We start from the raw sequence: 17,684 nt of genomic DNA on the forward strand, positions 1-17,684 counted from the left end.
CCAGCCCATAGGGCCCCACTGTGAACCCGGAAATGTTGAGTACCCCAAAGTTTTATGTTAGAAACATATAGTATGGGTCCCCAGTATTCAGAAACTGCTGGATGCTAACTTATATATATTGGGCAATTAGCATAACAGACATAATTAGCATACAATAGCATAATTGCCTATATGGGCAATATTTCAACAAAATTTCCTGAATTTAACACTGCTCCTTTGTTTCCTGTCTTACATGATTGGACAAACTGATGAATCCAGGTGTGTCTGACCATTGTGACTACTCAGACACACCTAGATTAATCAGTTTGTCCAATAATGCAAGACAGGAAATAAAGGAGCATGCGTTAAAGGGATAGTTCAACATTTTGGCAAATTGGCCCATTGCCATAATCCCTATAGTCATAGCAGTAGGTTCGTTACCTTTAATTGTAGGTGTAAGCTATTTTTAGAACGGTGGAGCAGAGCCACGAGCTGCTCAGAGCTACGCTATGGAGGCTAAAGGAATTTCTTGGTTTCCCTCATCAAACTCATCAAATACACAATCCAACAACTCCACAACGCTCTGGTGGACAAGTTGTGACCTGCACATTCACCACGCTATGAGATAATAGCGGAACGTTACGAAACTGAGCCATTTTCGAGGTAAATACAGGGTAAATACAGAGTCTGCTTGCTGAAAAACTGTCCCTGAACGCAACGCGCATCAGCGGTTTTGCATGAATTTCCCTCTAAAACAACTCTGTCTCGTAATGTTCCGTTATTATCTCATAGCGTGGTGAATGTGCAGCTCACAACTTGTCCATGACAGTGTTTTGGAGTTGTTGGATTGTGTATTTGATGAGTTTGATGAGGGAAACCAAGAAATTCCTTTAGCCTCCATACTGTAGCTCTGAGCAGCTCGTGGCTCTGCTCCACCGTTCTAAAAATAGCTTACACCTACAATTAAAGGTAACGAACCTACTGCTATGACTATAGGGATTATGGCAATGGGCCAATTTGCCAAAATGTTGAACTATCCCTTTAACGCATGCTCCTTTATTTCCTGTCTTGCATTATTGGACAAACTGATTAATCTAGGTGTGTCTGAGTAGTCACAATGGTCAGACACACCTGGATTCATCAGTTTGTCCAATCATGTAAGACAGGAAACAAAGGAGCAGTGTTAAATTCAGGAAGTAGTGGAGCTGTGCATAGAGCCCATTGAGCACCATTTGTTTAGTGTTGTCTGCCCAGTTTTTGACTCAGCTGCCTTTTTTTATTTTTTACTCTGCCTCATTGTCTTACATCTTTTTCTACACCAAACTTTTTGCTTGGATAAAGACTTGGGTTTTTTTTTCCACAAACATCTGTCTTGAGTTTTGCATTTGAGTTGCAGTCCTGTGAAACCAGTTGCTGTGACACTTTGGAGACAGTTGTTAACTTTGTTAATTATATGGTGAATGCCAAATCAATCCTATCCAAAAAGTAAAAAAAATAAAATAATAATAATATATATATATATATATATATATATATATATATATATATATACAGTGTATATATATATATATATATATATATATATATATATATATATATATATATATATATATATATATAGTCATATATAAGTCATCATCATGATTATGCTTCGCTCTGGTTTTGGTCTCCACCAGCCTCCTGTATGTGACAAGTTGAACATATGTATATATATATATGTTCTGTTTTTTTCTTATATTTATGCAGATAACAATGCCATGCAGCGCTGCATGGCATTGTTATCTGTTTTCTTATTTCTTATCTTTTACTGATATAAATGCTGCTAGTACTCTGTCCTCTCTTATATTTATGCAGGCTGCTATCTGTTTTCTTATTGTTGTAACTGCTGCTAATACTATGTTTTTTCATACTTACACAGGTAGCTTCCTACTGTTATCTTTTTGTATGTTATGTCTGTCCGTCTTTAAATGTGAGGACTACGGATGGAAATTAGCTTTGAGCTAAATCCGGCATATTTACATGACGTGATGTGCGCGTCACAAATTGTTCATTAATGTGCAGTGTCCTTGTCAAATAAACAATAAAATGAAATGAATGAAAACGAAGTCTGTTTGGAGCTGAACAGGAAGTGGGCAGCGGTGTATCAGAGCTCTTACTGTAAAAATAGTTGCAACTGGAAACAACCGATGAGAGTGAAGCTGAGGAACAAAGGAGAGCCAGACATACCAACGTGAACTTAAATAAATAAATAAATAATGAACCTCAACAGACTGGATCTGAAATCAGTGTTGACTTCAACAGGACTACAGTCATGCCTCACAGAGCTCCACCTGTTACCATTACAACTTAAAGGGATATTTCAACTAATTGGCCCATTGCCATAATCCCTATAGTTTTAGGGGTAGGTTCATTACCTTTAATTGTCGGTGCAAGCTGTTTTTAGAATGGCGGAGCAGAGACGTGAGCTGCTCAGCAAACGCAACAGAGGTGCGTGGTATTTCCACATTTCCCTCATCAAACTATACACAATCCAACAACTCCAAAACACTCTGGTGGACAAGTTGTGACCTGCACATTCACCACGCTATGAGATAATAACGTATAATTATGTAACATTACGACACATTTTGAAATCACTCCCACCCAGCAACTGTGTCTGAAATGTAGTTCTGTTCCAGCTATGCATTTGCCTCGAAAACAACTCTGTCTCGTAACCAGTGTTGGGTAGTAACGCGTTATTAGTAACGCCGTTACGTAACGCCGTTACTTTTTTCAGTAACTAATAACGTAACGCGTTGTTTTTTTAAAATCAGTAACTCCGTTCCCGTTACCAAACGCTGCGTTACTCCGTTCCTTTCCGTTCCTTTTGGTGAGGTTTTACAGCGGCACACAAAATTCCTATAACATTTCAGCGATCAATAAAGTTTCATTGAATTGAAAGAAAGACAGAGCACAGACACTAAGCACTAGTTGGTGGCCGCCCTCTAGCGTCCCACACGTAATCAAACACGCTTCATGAAGAGGACTGGACAGGTCAGAGTGATTCTCTGGGCAGGGCATGACGGCGAGCTAAGGTAACTTTGCTAACGCAGCATCCGAGACCGAAGCTGTGTGTCAGTTCAGGCTGCAGCCCCTGAACTGGGACACAGCTCGAGTCACAGCGCGCACACACCAGCACCCACTCCACCCGAGCAGCAGCGGTTGGAGTCCGACAGACGGACTCGAATTATGACGCCTGAAACGGTAAACACAGCTGATCGCTCTGGGTAAACACAGCTGATCGATCGATAAAAAAATACCGCTGGAGTGAATTTACTTCCGTCACTGAAAACGGTCTTAAACTGACATCATGCAGCAATGCAGCATGATGATGATGGTAAAATTTTACAGATAAAAACCATAGACTGTAAAAAGAAGATAAAAACACGTGTTTCTTCATCAGCATCAGTAGGCTACAGAACTGAAATGACGGCTAGAGGGGAATTCAATCAACCTTTATTTAATGGGAGCATTGGAAAAAAAAAACCTTTTAAAGTAACGAAAAAGTTACTTTCTCAGTAACACATTACTTTTTGGTTTAAGTAATTGAGTTACTAACTGAGTTACTTTTTTATGAAGTAACTAGTAACTGTAACTAGTTACTATTTTTCAGTAACTAGCACAACACTGCTCGTAACGTTCCGTTATTATTAGGACACAACTTGTCCAGCAGAGCGTTTTGGAGTTGTTGGATTGTGTATTTGATGAGTTTGATGTGGGAAAGGCGGAAAATACAGCGTGCCATGCAGAGCTCACGTCTCTGCCTCGCCGATTTAAAAATAGCTTGCACCGACAATTAAAGGTAAGGAACCTACTGCTAAGACTATAGGGATGGCAATAGGCAAATTTGCCAAAATGTTGAAATATCCATTTAAGACCCTCATTTATGAAGATCTACTATTCCTGTAGTCTGTTCCAATAAAGCCTCGAGTGAGACTCCAGCATTTTAATCCATGTGCTACAAAACAAAGTCATAAACAACATACTGTACTATATAAATCTAGAGTTGGAGTAACAAGAGAAGAACACACACTGGGGTGGGGGTAAGGAAATGTCAGCTCGTACATTTATTTTCACATGTGAACACAGCAGAGGCATTGAGAGAGCGTTTCCTGTCCCCTCAGGGGGACATCCAGCAGGACTAAAGGTCAACAGATGATCAGGAGACTTCATGCAGGGGCATATCCCCTAGTGATACACAGGTTTACTTCTACTTTTTTTTTTTTTACTCATGTGCCGGAGTTCAGAAAGAGTCTCAACAGTCCCACAGGCAATGAGCGCAGGAGCACAGGGGAAAAGGGGTGGTTCTGGTTCATGTGCCGCCTTCATTCACAGTACACCGACATGCTTCAGACAGGAGGTGGTGGTGGTGGTGGTGGTGGTGGTGGAGATGAGGGGTGGGAGCATTTATCTCAATCTGCTCGTCTCTGCGACCTCAGCCTGAGAGCAAGGTTTTACTGAGACATCCATCCATCCTCACACAGACGGATGAAAGAGAGCTCTTTGCCGAATCTCTGGCCGTGTTGTGTATGTGTATGTATGTGTGTGTGTGTTTGTGTCTGTCTGGGTGTGAAAAGTGTCATCATTTCAATCTCCATGGTGATGATCTCCCATTCAGCCAGGCACCTGCCGGGATAAGAGGTGGAGGAGGAGATAGGAACGGGTTCACTCAGTCAAGCAGGAAAAAGAAGAATCAAATGGCTTCCAGCTCCTCAGCAGGTGTCAGAGCGTTGAAAAGAATCAAAGCTCCACAGCTCATTCAGCTCCATTTAGCTTTTGGGATCACCCAGGGTGCAGCAGGCGCAGGCAGGAGACGGGGGTAACCCTGACATGCATGAGGAGAGTGACAAACATGTGCATCTGTGTCAACCAAAAAAAAACATCCAGCTTAATAAAATAAAAACCTTCACATAGGAGAGACATAATACACAACAGAAGAGAGTCCAGGAAGTCCAGAAGTCCAGCAGAGAATATCTGGGGGGGGGGTTGCGGTTCGGAAAACTCCAGGAAGTCCCAGATCGCATTCACTACATAAATCAGTCCTGGTGTTTGAACAGGTGTGAGACACTTACATAACTGAAAAAAATCAACAGAGAAAATATCCTCACGAGGATGTCAGATGATATGAAACAATATACTGTCATATCAGAAAACACACATGATTCCCTTGTGACACTCTAACACTGACTGATATGCAGCTAGTCCAAACACAAAAGAGTGAAAGGAAAGAAGAGGTTTCTTCTGTTCGACCAGATGCTAGTCTGATGAACAACTGCAATAACATGGTAAATATAAAACACCGACCTTTGTTCTCTAAAAACAGAGTGGGAAGTAGAGCCTTCAGTTACCGGGCTCCTTTACTGTGGAACCAGCTCTCTCCATGGGTCAGAGAGGCAGACACTCTAACTACAGACCTTCCTTTATGACAGAGCTTTTAGTTAGGGCTGGTTCAGGTTCAGGTAGCTCTGAACCATTTTATAGCTACGCTGCTATAGGCTGAGACTGCTGGGGACACATCTGGTTACACAGAGCCCTTTCCTTTCCTTTCCTTTCCTTTCCTTTCCTTTCCTTTCCTTTCCTTTCCTTTCCTTTCCTTTCCTCACCCCACCTTTCCTTTCCTTTTCTTCCCTCTCCTCCTGCTATAGACTGCTGGGGGACACATCTGGTTACATGGAGCCCTTTCCTTTCCTTTCCTTTCCTTTCCTTTCCTTTCCTTTCCTTTCCTTTCCTTTCCTCTCCTTTCCTTTCCTTTCCTCTCCTCTCTTTTCCTTTCCTTTCCTCTCCTCTCCTCTCCTCTCCTCTCCTCTCCTCTCCTTTCAGAGGGCAGAGGATGTTGTTATGATGCCATGTAAAGCCCTTTGAGACAAACTGTTTGTAAAAACGGGCTATAGAAATAAAATTGCCTTGTTTATCATATCATCTGATCCAGTCGGAAAAGAAAATTATCTTTATTTATTTAACCTTTATTATACCAGGCAAATTGCTTGAGATAAAAAAATCTCTTTTACAAGCATGGCGTGGCCTGGCGGTGTTTAATTAACTCAGTTGTTAGAGCACCCGCCCCATGTGTTTCAGCTAGAGTCCTCACTGCCCTGGTTCGAATCCCGCATCGAGCGGCCCTATCCTGCATGTCATTCCCCCTCTCTCTGCCTCCCATTTCCTGTCTCTCTCAACTGTCCTATCAAATAAAGGCATGAAAAGCCAAAATATATACTACATTAGAAAAAAAGAACAAAAAAAGATCATCAGTTGATTGACAGCAGATCCACCAGCATTCAGTCTGGTCCAGGGGAACAGAGCAAACCTCCACCTACTGTAGAAGCTAGCAGTTGACCTTAAGCCAGTGGCTCTTCAGATGGTTAAAAAGCACATAACCAGTTGTTATATTAAAACAACAAAGTTACAGTGTTATGAGGAAAGTTCTTATAATACAAACACAGTAATGTCAGTATTCATTTCTGTCTGTGTCAGTCACTGGTGTAGAGGAAAGCTGAGCATCTGAAGCATGTGGCAGCAGCTCAAACACTGACACGTTTTAGAGACATCATGTTTGTGACTGCTGCTGCTGCACTGTAGTCACAGTGACTGTGTGTTTGTGCATCTTTGTTTATCTGCAAGCATGAGTGAGAAATGGTGGCATGCCAGTGTGTGTGTGCGTCTGTGTGTGTGTGTGTGTGAGAGAGAGAGAGAGAGAGAGAGACGGAGAGAGAGAATTAGAAATTGAAAACGGACACAGCATGTGTGTGTGTGAGTGTGAGTGTGTGAGTCTTTGAGCGCCGATGCTTCAAGACCTACAGAGTGTGAAATGGAGCGGGGAGGACTTCAGCTGCGACACACACGCACAGACACACACACACACACACACACACACACACACACACATCTCTCTATCTTCTCCTCTCTGGCCCTGCGCCCCCCCCCCCACCCCTCCATCCTCTCTGCCTTCATGTCCCTTTCCTTCCCTGCTTTTCCCACTTCCATTTCCACCCCTTTTCCTGCTATTTTTCTGCCTCTGCTTCATCTCCCCGTCTTCCTCTCTTTCCATCTTTTCCACTCACACTTCTATATCTCTTTGTCACCACTTTATTCCACCGCTTTATCTCTGTGGATAAAGCTCTCCCTGCTGTGGAGTTTGTTTTTCCCCCTGCTCTGTCTTTATCTTGCATTAGGATGCAGTCTATGTGCAGCAGCATGGAGAGAGAGAGAGAGACACCGGAAAAGAGAGAGGAGAGAGAGAGAGAGAGAGAGAGAGAGAGAGAGAGAGAGGGAGAGAGAGAGAGAGACAGCTTCCCTGTGTCAGGCCAATGATAGATTAAAATACTAAAGTACTGGAAAGAGAAAGTAGACACACTACATGCTCAAATCTGACATGATGTGTGTGTGTGTGTGTGTGTGTGTGTGTGTGGTGACTTCCCTATTTGTAAATATACTGCACAGTAATAGAACAATACAATATGCTTCTTTCCAACACACACACACACACACACACACACGCACACAAATCCTCCTCCTCACCCTGGAGGCTCTCCTCTTCTCTTCCTCTCTGGTTGATTTAATGCATGGCTTCTCCACTTGTTCAGTTCAGTACATATTAATGTAAATCACCTGTGCCCCCCAACCCCCCCCCCCCCCCCCCCCCCTCTCTGCCTCTGTCTCCGTGCCTCTTGTTCTCCTGCCACTGGACAACAAACAGCTGAGACAATTAAACAATGCCTCCCCCCCCTGTCGCTTCATCACCTCCTGCCCCCCCCCCCCCCCCCCGTCAATCATTTGCCTGCTGCCCTCCCCTGCTGATCTCAATTAACCCCAACTACTGGGTGGTATAGGGGGATGTGGTTCAGTCAGTTGATCCAGGTGGAACAGAACAGAACAGAACAGATCCCAGTGTAAATGTTTGCTACATGATGATCAGAGACCTCCATGGCTGCAACCTTCACTCATCACAAGGAAACATCAAAGTCAGAGTGTGAATGGAAACTTGTCCCAAATGGAAATGAGAGAAAGATGGAAATAATCTGGCATATTTAGGCTACATATTGTATGTTCATGAATATGCAGAGTCCCGTTACAAATAAGCAAATAATAAATGAATAAAAATGAAAGGTAACACTTTACAATAAGGGTTAGTTAGTACATTATTAAAGGGATAGTTCAACATTTTTGGCAAATTGGCCCATTGCCATAATCACTATAGTCAGAGCTACGCTACGGAGGCTCATGGGATTTCTTGGTTTCCCTCATCAAACTCATCAAATACTAGGGCTGACCCAAAAAATTCGAAGCTTCAAAGCTTCGTTCGTTGCCATGGTAATCGATCATGAAAGTCCGTGATCGATTGTTTTTTTTTTCTTCCTTTTTTCCTTCTTGACACCGGTTCTCATCTGTAATTGTTACATTAAAATGAGATGGCGACTTGGCATCCTGGAAACCTGCCTGATTTTGGAGATATGCAGTGTTTGTTTGCCATTACTTTCATTATTTCCGGCCGTCGAAGCTTCGATTTAAATCGATTTTATGTCCGCGAAGCTTCGATTATCAAAATATGATAATCGGGTCAGCCTTATCAAATACACAATCCAACAACTCCACAACGCTCTGGTGGACAAGTTGTGACCTGCACATTCACCACGCTATGAGATAATAACGTATAATTATGTAACATTACGACACATTTTGAAATCACTCCGCCCAGCAGCTGTGTCTGAAATGTAGTTCTGTTCCAGCTATGCATTTGCCTCGAAAACAACTCTGTCTCGTATAACGTTCCATTATTATTAGGTCACAACTTGTCCAGCAGAGCGTTTTGGAGTTGTTGGATTGTGTATTTGATGAGCCGTTTTCGAGGTAAATACAGAGTCTGCTTGCAGAAAAACTGTCCCCGAAGGCAACACGCATCAGCGGTTTTGCATGACTTTTTTGTTTTGGAGTAGTTGGATTGTGTATTTGATGAGGGAAACCAAGAAATTCCATTAGCCTCCGTAGCGTAGCCCTGAGCAGCTCATGGCTCTGCTCCGCCGTTCTAAAAACAGCTTGCACCGACAATTAAAGGTAACAAACCTACTGCTAGCGATTATGGGAATGGGCCAATTTGCCAAAATGTTGAACTATCCCTTTAAGCATTAATTAACACAGATATATTAACAATCATAATTACAGTATGTATTACTTAGGATTAGGAAACACATTAATTAATGTAGCCTATTAGTAAGCAGTTAATTAATGTTTACTACTCAAAGTCAGTTAATAAATGATTAAGTAATAATAAAAGTTGAATAATGTAATTAGTCATCATTATGTATGCATTACTGAGAATTAATTAACACATTAGTTTATATATTAATGCTTAATAATGTGCTAACTAGGGACCCTTATTGTAAAGCTTCATAAAGCTGTATAAAGCTTCACTTGAATATGTTCCTGTTTGCCTTTCTTATCAGTGTGTTTGGTAGGGATAATGTTCAGTGGTGGACTAATCCTTATTTAGTGTTGTAATATTTGTGACAGCAGGACTTTGTGGAACTGAAGCAAAAATAAACTCCATTCCAGTGTGTGTTGTTGATGGTGACATGGTGTGTGTCAAGAGGAGCACAGTCTGAATCTATTCATGACATTTATTGACAATATGTAGAATTGAATGGAACCTTTTACACAGCTGTCAGGACCTGCGTCTATATAATGAATACAGTCAGTACAACAAATGAGTCATTGTAATCAGTCCTCTGTGCGGTCACAGCCTGATTACTGTTTATGACTACAGCAAACTCCTCACAGTATCAACCATCACGCACACACACACACACAGAGAACTGTAGGTGTGTGTGTGTGTTTCTCAGCAGTTGTACACAAATGCAGACAAAGAGGGTAAAGTTCACTGCAGACCTGCCTGCTCTTTCTCTCTCCTCATCCTTTCTTTTGTGATTTTTCCCCCAGTGGCTTCAGAAATGACTCCTCCCTCCCGTGTTCCTCTTTTTTTCCTCCATCTTTATACTCTCTGTATAGAGTGAAAAAGAAAGGAAAAGGGTGCATCTTCCCCTTCTGCTCTCCTTTCTCTGCTCCTTATCTTTCACTGTTACTTTCTGACTTCATCACTCCACTCCTCTTCTCCCTTAACTCTCTTAAGCTATCCTCTTAATCATCCTGCCATTTGTCTCTTCTTCCTCCTCCTCTCCTTTTCTACCTATTCTAGTTCTTTAATCTTCATCTGTTCCTTTCTCTTCTTTTCTATTTTCTCTTAAGTTATTTCTGTGTGCTCTCTGCTTTTTTTTTTTTCTTCGAATTTGTTCCTCTCCTTGCTTCTCGCCACCTCTCCAATTTTCTGCACTTTCATCTTGTCTCAACCCCACCCCCCACCTCACCCTTTTTTTCCCCCCTCTCTGTCCCTCCTATGTCTCTGTGCATTCCACCGTCTCCGTCTCCCCCCTGCAGATGAAGTTAATTTTACACATTATAATACAAAAATAGGAACGAATGAGGAAGAAAAAAACATTAGTGTCTCCAAAAAGATTTATAAGACACACAGAATCAGGAGATGCTGAAGATGTTTGTGCTCCGGGGTCTTTCTGTTGTCATTATACTCCCCCCCCCCTACTCCACCACCACCACCAGCAGCAGCAGCAGCAGCAGCAGCCAACCTCTGTCAGATGATAAAGAAATGTTGTCAGGGACTGATTATCACCCCCCAACTATGAGCTAGTAAAACATAAAACACACAAGGACCACACAGGCAGGGACTCAGCCTTATTTTGCTTTTAGCTCCCCACCCCCCTCCCCACCCCCTCTCTCTGTCAGTGTCAGTAGTAGTGTGCGCTTTCGCCTGCTGGGGAGTGATTTGATTTGTTCTGCTGTTTTAGAGCTCATATTGTTTCTGGTGTGTTGTTTTTATTATGCTGCCTTTATTCATATCAGAGCCTGTGGCAGCACTGGAACTGGTCCTGAGTCAGTTGGGGGAGGGGAGGGGGAGGGGGATCTATAAAGCGAGACAGAGCTGCATCAGTTCGATATATGGTGTGTGTGTCTGTGTGTCTGTGTGTGTGTGCTGACGTGGGTGGGAACGATGAAGTGCAGATTTAAATTATAACAAAAAAGCTCTACCCAGTTGTTTGCTGTTTGCGGATCCCACACACACACACTCAATGCTCGATGTTCATTAAACAATAAGAGACAAGTGTGTGATTTGTGTTTCAGCGCGGCTGTAGAGCAGAGAGAGCAGACTGCGTCCATTCATCACTAGGATAAAGTTTGATTGATGCACTGTGAGCCAACGTCCCTTCACTCTGCTGCTGTCAGGTGATCCACACATAGGTGAGTCTTCCACCAGTGAACAAGTCTTCATCCATCAATATGTTCAAAACAAATTTAATCTTTCTCTTTACAAAAGCAGAAACAGACGTCTGACTGCAGCTGGGGGCATTTCTATATTTGTGGGGTATTCACATCCACCACTCACATTGTCTCTGTCCTGGTTCCTCGCATCATGAGGATGGATGTGACCACAGTGAGCTGCTGACTGCAGCAGAGTTTGGGGATGTTCTATATATATATATTTTTTTTACATTAAAGACAATTTTATACAGCATTTATAACTAGCAGCTGTTAGCATGCTAACATGTTACACCTGCCTTGGGGGCATCAGAATGAGGTGGTCAGGTCATAGAGTTAACACACAGTAGCTACCTAATGTTTGCTGCTTCACTTGTCAATACCACCACTTGTCTCTCCATATACCAGAGTCATATATACATACAGTAGGTGTTGTGTTATGAGAAAATGAAATAACATTGAAATAAAAGGCTTGGTTGCCAACCAGGGTTGCAAAGGGGCGGAAATTTTCCAGTAAATTTCCAGAAACTAAAAAGTTAAGCTGGGGAATTTCGGAAATATTCCAAATTGGAAACTTTCCATGGGATTTATGGGGATTTATGGGAATTACTGGGAATTTATGGAAATTAACTAGAAATTGGGGCTAATTTAAACAAACTGTATCATGTGAATATTTAGTTTTGTCATAAGCACACATCCATGCAAAATAATACAATTAAAAAACTAGGGCTGACCCGATTATCATATTTTGATAATCGAAGCTTCGCGGACATAAAATCGATCAAAATCGAAGCTTCGACGGCCGGGGGGGGTGCGCGTTCGTAACGCCGCCGGGGGTGGCGGCGACGACAGTAACGTCTGACGATCGTAGCGGAAATAATAAGTAATGGCAAACAAACACTGCATATCTCCAAAATCAGGCAGGTGCCAAGTAGCCTACTCATTTTAATGTAATAATTACCGATGAGAACCGGTGTCAAAAAGGAAAAAACAAAAAAACAATCGATCACGGACTTCATGATCGATTACCATGGCAACGAACAAAGCTTCGAAGCTTTGATTTTTTGGGGTTAGCCATATAAAAAACATGACATTTCAACAGATTTTGCTGCATGTGATTGAGGAATAACATAGATATTCAAGTACTTGCATTAAATCTGGTTGTTTTAGCCAAGATTATGCTACAATATATTTTCCTCAACTATATTTAAGTTCCATGTTAAGGGCCAACCTTGAATTTTGTAAATGTTGGATTTATTCCCATATATTCTCGTTAATTCCCATGGAAAATTTCCAACTTTGAAAATTCCCAGAATTTTGCAACCCTATTGCCAACAGAAATGATGTTTACCTCGAAACATTAAAACAATGCCCTCCTGAAAGCTAACACTCTTGTGTTGTGAGGAGTAAGGAGCAGGGACTGAGGACTGAGGACTGGAGAGTGAGGATCGAGGGATCGAGGACTGAACACTATGGAAGCCAGGAGTTAGGACTGAGAGCTGAGGATGAAGGACTTTTGATCAGGAACTGAGGGTAAGGAGGGAGTGAGAAGTGAGGAGTAAGGGTCAAGGACACATGGGCTCATCTTCCACCTCAGTCTCTCATCAGACGGACACGCCCCTTTATCAGACTTCTGTTACTGATTGGCTGCAGCAGCAGATCCACTCGTCTGTTTGATGTGACACCATACCTGTGAGCCAGGGTTTGATCCCACTAGCATGCTAACACCTAAGGAGCTGCTCACGTTAAAGGGATAGTTCAACATTTTGGCAAATTGGCCCATTGCCATAATCCCTATAGTTTTAGGAGTAGGTTCGTTACCTTTAATTGTGGGTGCAAGGTGTTTTTAGATCGGCGTGGCAGACGTAAGCTCTGCCTTTCTGCCTTCCCCTCATCAAACTCATCAAATACACAATCCAACAACTCCACAATGCTCTGGTGGACAAGTTGTTACCTGCACATTCACCACGCTGAGTTGTTTTCAACGCAAATGCGTAGCCGGAACTACATTCCCGTAACGCCTGCTCAGCGGAGTGATTTCAAAAGCGCAAGTAGTTCCGAGTATTTGCTTCATGTGTCGTAATGTTACATAATTATACGTTATTATCTCATAGCGTGGTGAATGTGCAGGTCACAACTTGTCCACCAGAGTGTTTTGGAGTTGTTGGATTGTGTATTTAGTTTGATGAGGGAAATGTAAAAGTACCGTGCAGCTCGCATCTCTGCCCCGCCGATCAAAAAACAGCTTGCACCCACAATTAAAGGTAATGAACCTACTGCTATGGCTATAGGGATTATGGCAATAGGCGAACTTGCCAAAATGTTAAACTATCCCTTTAACGGAATACTGAATATCTATATGAGGCTCATGGATGGTAGCATGCATACGCCGGCTCTCCTGTCTGCAGGACATGAATGCATCCCTGCAGCTGCAGTCAGACCATGTTGACCCAATGAGGGAGGAAAGGAAGCAAAGAAGGAAGTGAAGGATGCTAATGACAAAAGGTGAAGTCCATCTCTTCACATATCATTTTACAGCAATCAGTCCATGATTATTGAAGGGTCCGTTACATGTGTGTGTGGCTGTGTGTGTGAGTGTGTGTCTATGTATCCTGTATCTACCCCCAGCTAAGGGAGGCCAGCAGCAGCAGCAGCAGCAGTACAGTGGGTTTAGTGGGGCCAGTGTTGAGGCTTGAAGCCACTCCGGTCCCAGTGGAGCCCAGGTTGGAGATGGTGGCCCTCTCCGAGTACAGAGGGATGACATCAAACTGGCCACCTTCGTCCTCCTCCTCTGTATGAATCAGGTCTTCCTCTTCCTCTTCATGGTCCACCACCTGAGAGGGAGACATTGTGTAAGTTAGGGTGTCCACATGTCCGGGCGGGTGTTGGGGTTGATTTACACTTAATATTCAGTGATATAGGCTTAGTAGTAGGCTACTAAATGTCATGTGGGCCTACTAAACGTAACAAAATAAACCAATATCCAATGCATTTGCTGTAAACATCTCATCATTTCTTTTTGGTTTTAAACAAACTGCGACACCATGTGAAACAACAACTTAAAGCAGAAGTAAGCGATCCGGTCGTTTTCGCTAATGCTGCGTTACAGGCAGGCTTTTGAAATCGTAAATTACAGCTTCAAGTCACAACTTACGACTTTGTAGCGTTCCAGGCAACCCACTCGTGTTTTTCCGACCTGTTTTACCTGTGAAAGTCACTATAACGGCCACTCGTAACTTCTGACCCGTGAACTCGTACCAGATCGAACTGGTACCACTTCACAGGTCGGAAAAATAGGAGTTACGAGTTGCCTTGAACGCACCATAACAGTCCTCGTCCCTACGTCTCCACATGCACGGCGTCCCTTGGCTGCACACACAGCCCTGCATGCCGTTCTCTCTCCTCATTGGATAAAAACTGTAGGATACGATAAATGTTTTCTCCTCGGCTCAGAGCAGAGCAGAGGGACTGACAGACCCGTGTTTCAGACCAAACACTCTATAGAAGTGATTGCTGTCGGAAGATATAACTATTTAAGACTTATATTAACACAAATATATCACTTACTTCTGCTTTAAAGTGCAACCACAACAATTAAGGGTTTTTGTAAATACACAGGATTTCTCAAGGGGTCGATAGAAGTTACACAGAAAGGTTATTGGTCTTGGGGGCCAAGCAAACTAAGCAGGTGCTTAGCATTCAATTAGCATTCAAACAGAATTTATTTTCAATGTGTTCAGTGGGATATGGACTTTGATCAAAACACTTTCTGAATCTCTGCAGAGAAGATTCAAACGTCTTCATGCTACATGGAGTATGGTGTTTTTTTTTATTTATTTCATTATTAACATTATTTATTCTAGTTATTATTTTTTTAATGCTAATTTACAATCTCTTTTTATTCATGGTTGCACTGTCTGGTTTGACATTTAAATTTTTTGTTGCACATTCTGTCTATTCTACATGTGTGAATGTGTAACTGTTGTATGCCTCACCTTCTCTCCTCCTGTCTGAAAATGCAAAAAAAAATAAAACACCAGAGGATGTCTTGTTTTTTCATTTATCTATTTGGAAAAGGAGGATTCTGCTGGAAGAACTGATGTGCCTTAATAAACACACAGAGTCTGAGATCCCTTTCATTCACTTAAAAATTCAATATTTTCCTCTTCTCTTGTGTTTTATTTGAAGTGTTGATCCATGAGAAGATATATTTAAGGTTTTAAGAAGCCAAAACAAGACTTCTCTGTTGAGCTCTAGTAACAAAAAGACAGTGCGGGATATGAACGCCTCTTTCATCACTGTCATTCAATACTTTTTCACATATGCTTGATCCACTTTGGTCTGTCTGAATGTTTTAAGATGACTCCCTCACACAGAGTTTCTGTTCTGTTACTGACAGAACAGGTAGAGGTATTTTGTATGCACAATATAAAATGTATAAAAATGCTTTTGTCATAAAGAAAACTGTTGATTTAATACTCAACCCGTTGTCAGCTGAAGCAGGCACTAATGCACAGGAAATGTTCCTTCAGTTCAAGTTTAGATTAACACTTGAACTACCTTTAAAAAATAATTCAAAACATCACAGTAAAACATTAAAAATACAATCCACTGTAAGCAAACCTAAACATGATTCAAGTATATTACAGCAAACCAACAAAATATGTACACAAATGACAGGAATAAAGCTTAAACTTCATCATTCAAAGGTCCTGCGGTGCAAGTTTAAATGAATAGTTTAACAACTTTGAGTAAACTTGACAAATTCAACACAATAAACTGTGTAAAGTGAGGAGAGCTATATATGTATATATTTTATTTTGATTCCTTGGGCTAAAGTGTTTTCTGTCTCCATCTTTCCTCTGATTGCCCCACTGAATTCTGACGACGCTGTGCGTCAGTAATAAAGGTCCATCCATAACACAAGCAGAGTATGCCGAAAATGTGAGTGAAATTAATTAAAAGAAGCTTTGATTCAGGAAAAAATCCGCTACAGTAAGTGTCTCAAAATGAAACGGAAATTGCTGTCACGTTTTAGGAAGATAGATATAGCTCAAACCCTCGGTATACATCGTTGACAAGTTATTACAAATCCCGACAATCCACCAAGATAATGAAATCTATTTAGAAATCAATGGTTGTTCTTATTGTGTAAAATTTCACAGAGATTGACTGTAATGCCGGTAATCGTTACATCTCTACTATAAATCGGGACGAAACACGAAAAAAAAATTTCATGTGTTTTTCGTGTTTTTCGTGCTTTTCACATGTTCCTGTGGCATTTTTCTTGTGTTAGAGCACATATCAGCAGAAAAGGAAGTGCAAAATTGCATTTCTGAGTTTTTCTGCCTTCAAACTGCTGTGAACCAATGGCAGACTCAAACTGGCAGTTTCAGGGAGACTGGAGCTGATGTGTCACAGCTCCAGGGGAGGGCACTAGTGCTACAAGCTCCCGCCCCGCTCTGCATCTGGCTCAGAGGTGAAAGCCTTCACAGCTCAGTGTAGCTGTCAAGGTATAACAGGTATAGCTCACCTGGTAGAGCAGCTTGCACTGTGAGCAAGGACTATGTTCCAGTCTGGGATTGAATCCCAGTGTCAAGTTGTTGAATCGACGCGCTGAATCTGTAATTGTACAATGTCCAGCTGTCAGCGAGCGGGGGGTGGGGTGCGAGGAGGTGGCTGGGCGGGTGCAGAGCAGCGCAGTCTCCGCCCACCCTCCAGAGGTGCATTGCTAATGTGCATTGCTAATGAGCTGGTTTTAAAATGACCAAAAAGGGTCGCGGGAGGTGGACTTTAAAGTTACCATCCCAGGCAGCTGGACTTCTGATTTTTTTTTCAAATTTCACAGCTGATAAGCACCCGCCCCCTCCGTCCAATCAGGAATCACCAAAACCATGCCCCCACTGCTCTTCTCATGCGTGTGCTTCATTCAACAACATCTATTGCACGTCTGTCCGTCCTGGGAGAGGGATCCCTCCTCTGTTGCTCACCCTGAGCTTTCTCCAAATTTTCCCTGTTAAAAGGGTTTTCCATGGAGTTTTTCCAAGGATGTTGTTATGATGCCATGTAAAGCCCTTTGAGACAAACTGTTTGTAAAAACGGGCTATACAAATAAAATTGCCTTGCCTTGCCTTGCCTCCTTCCACAGATGACCAAATTTCGTCACTGATATGTCAAATCACTTATGTCATTGATTAAACTGTCTAATACTCAGATACACTCAGATTTTTATAATTTAGTCAAAAAAGGAGCCGCCTGGGATGGTAACTTTGAAGTGTTGGTATTTACAGTCTTCACTGTGAAAACCCAGCAACCTGTCATGGCCTTGATGTGATTTGAGCCAGTCC

At 42.2% G+C, this 17,684-nt stretch overlaps 1 protein-coding gene and 1 long non-coding RNA gene across 2 annotated transcripts in view; both read right to left on the bottom strand.

Annotated features, from left to right (window-relative positions):
* Window positions 1-4,062: 4,062 nt before the first annotated feature.
* Window positions 4,063-5,706, bottom strand: LOC310992147. Its single transcript, XR_014595667.1, has 2 exons — window positions 5,627-5,706; window positions 4,063-5,566 (listed from the first exon to the last, which is right to left on the bottom strand). It is a non-coding gene; the product is annotated as an uncharacterized lncRNA (long non-coding RNA).
* Window positions 5,707-13,307: 7,601 nt separating this feature from the next.
* Window positions 13,308-17,684, bottom strand: part of gfra3 (GDNF family receptor alpha 3) — a 58,404-nt gene continuing 54,027 nt past the window's right edge. The window contains exon 8 of the mRNA XM_083980134.1: window positions 13,308-14,171. Coding sequence (XP_083836260.1) covers window positions 13,956-14,171 — 216 coding nt within the window. The 3' untranslated portion in view covers window positions 13,308-13,955. The remainder of the gene's footprint in view (window positions 14,172-17,684) is intronic.

The sequence above is a fragment of the Trachurus trachurus genome (assembly GCF_905171665.1).
Source record: "Trachurus trachurus genome assembly, chromosome: 10".
Classification (NCBI taxonomy): domain Eukaryota; kingdom Metazoa; phylum Chordata; class Actinopteri; order Carangiformes; family Carangidae; genus Trachurus; species Trachurus trachurus.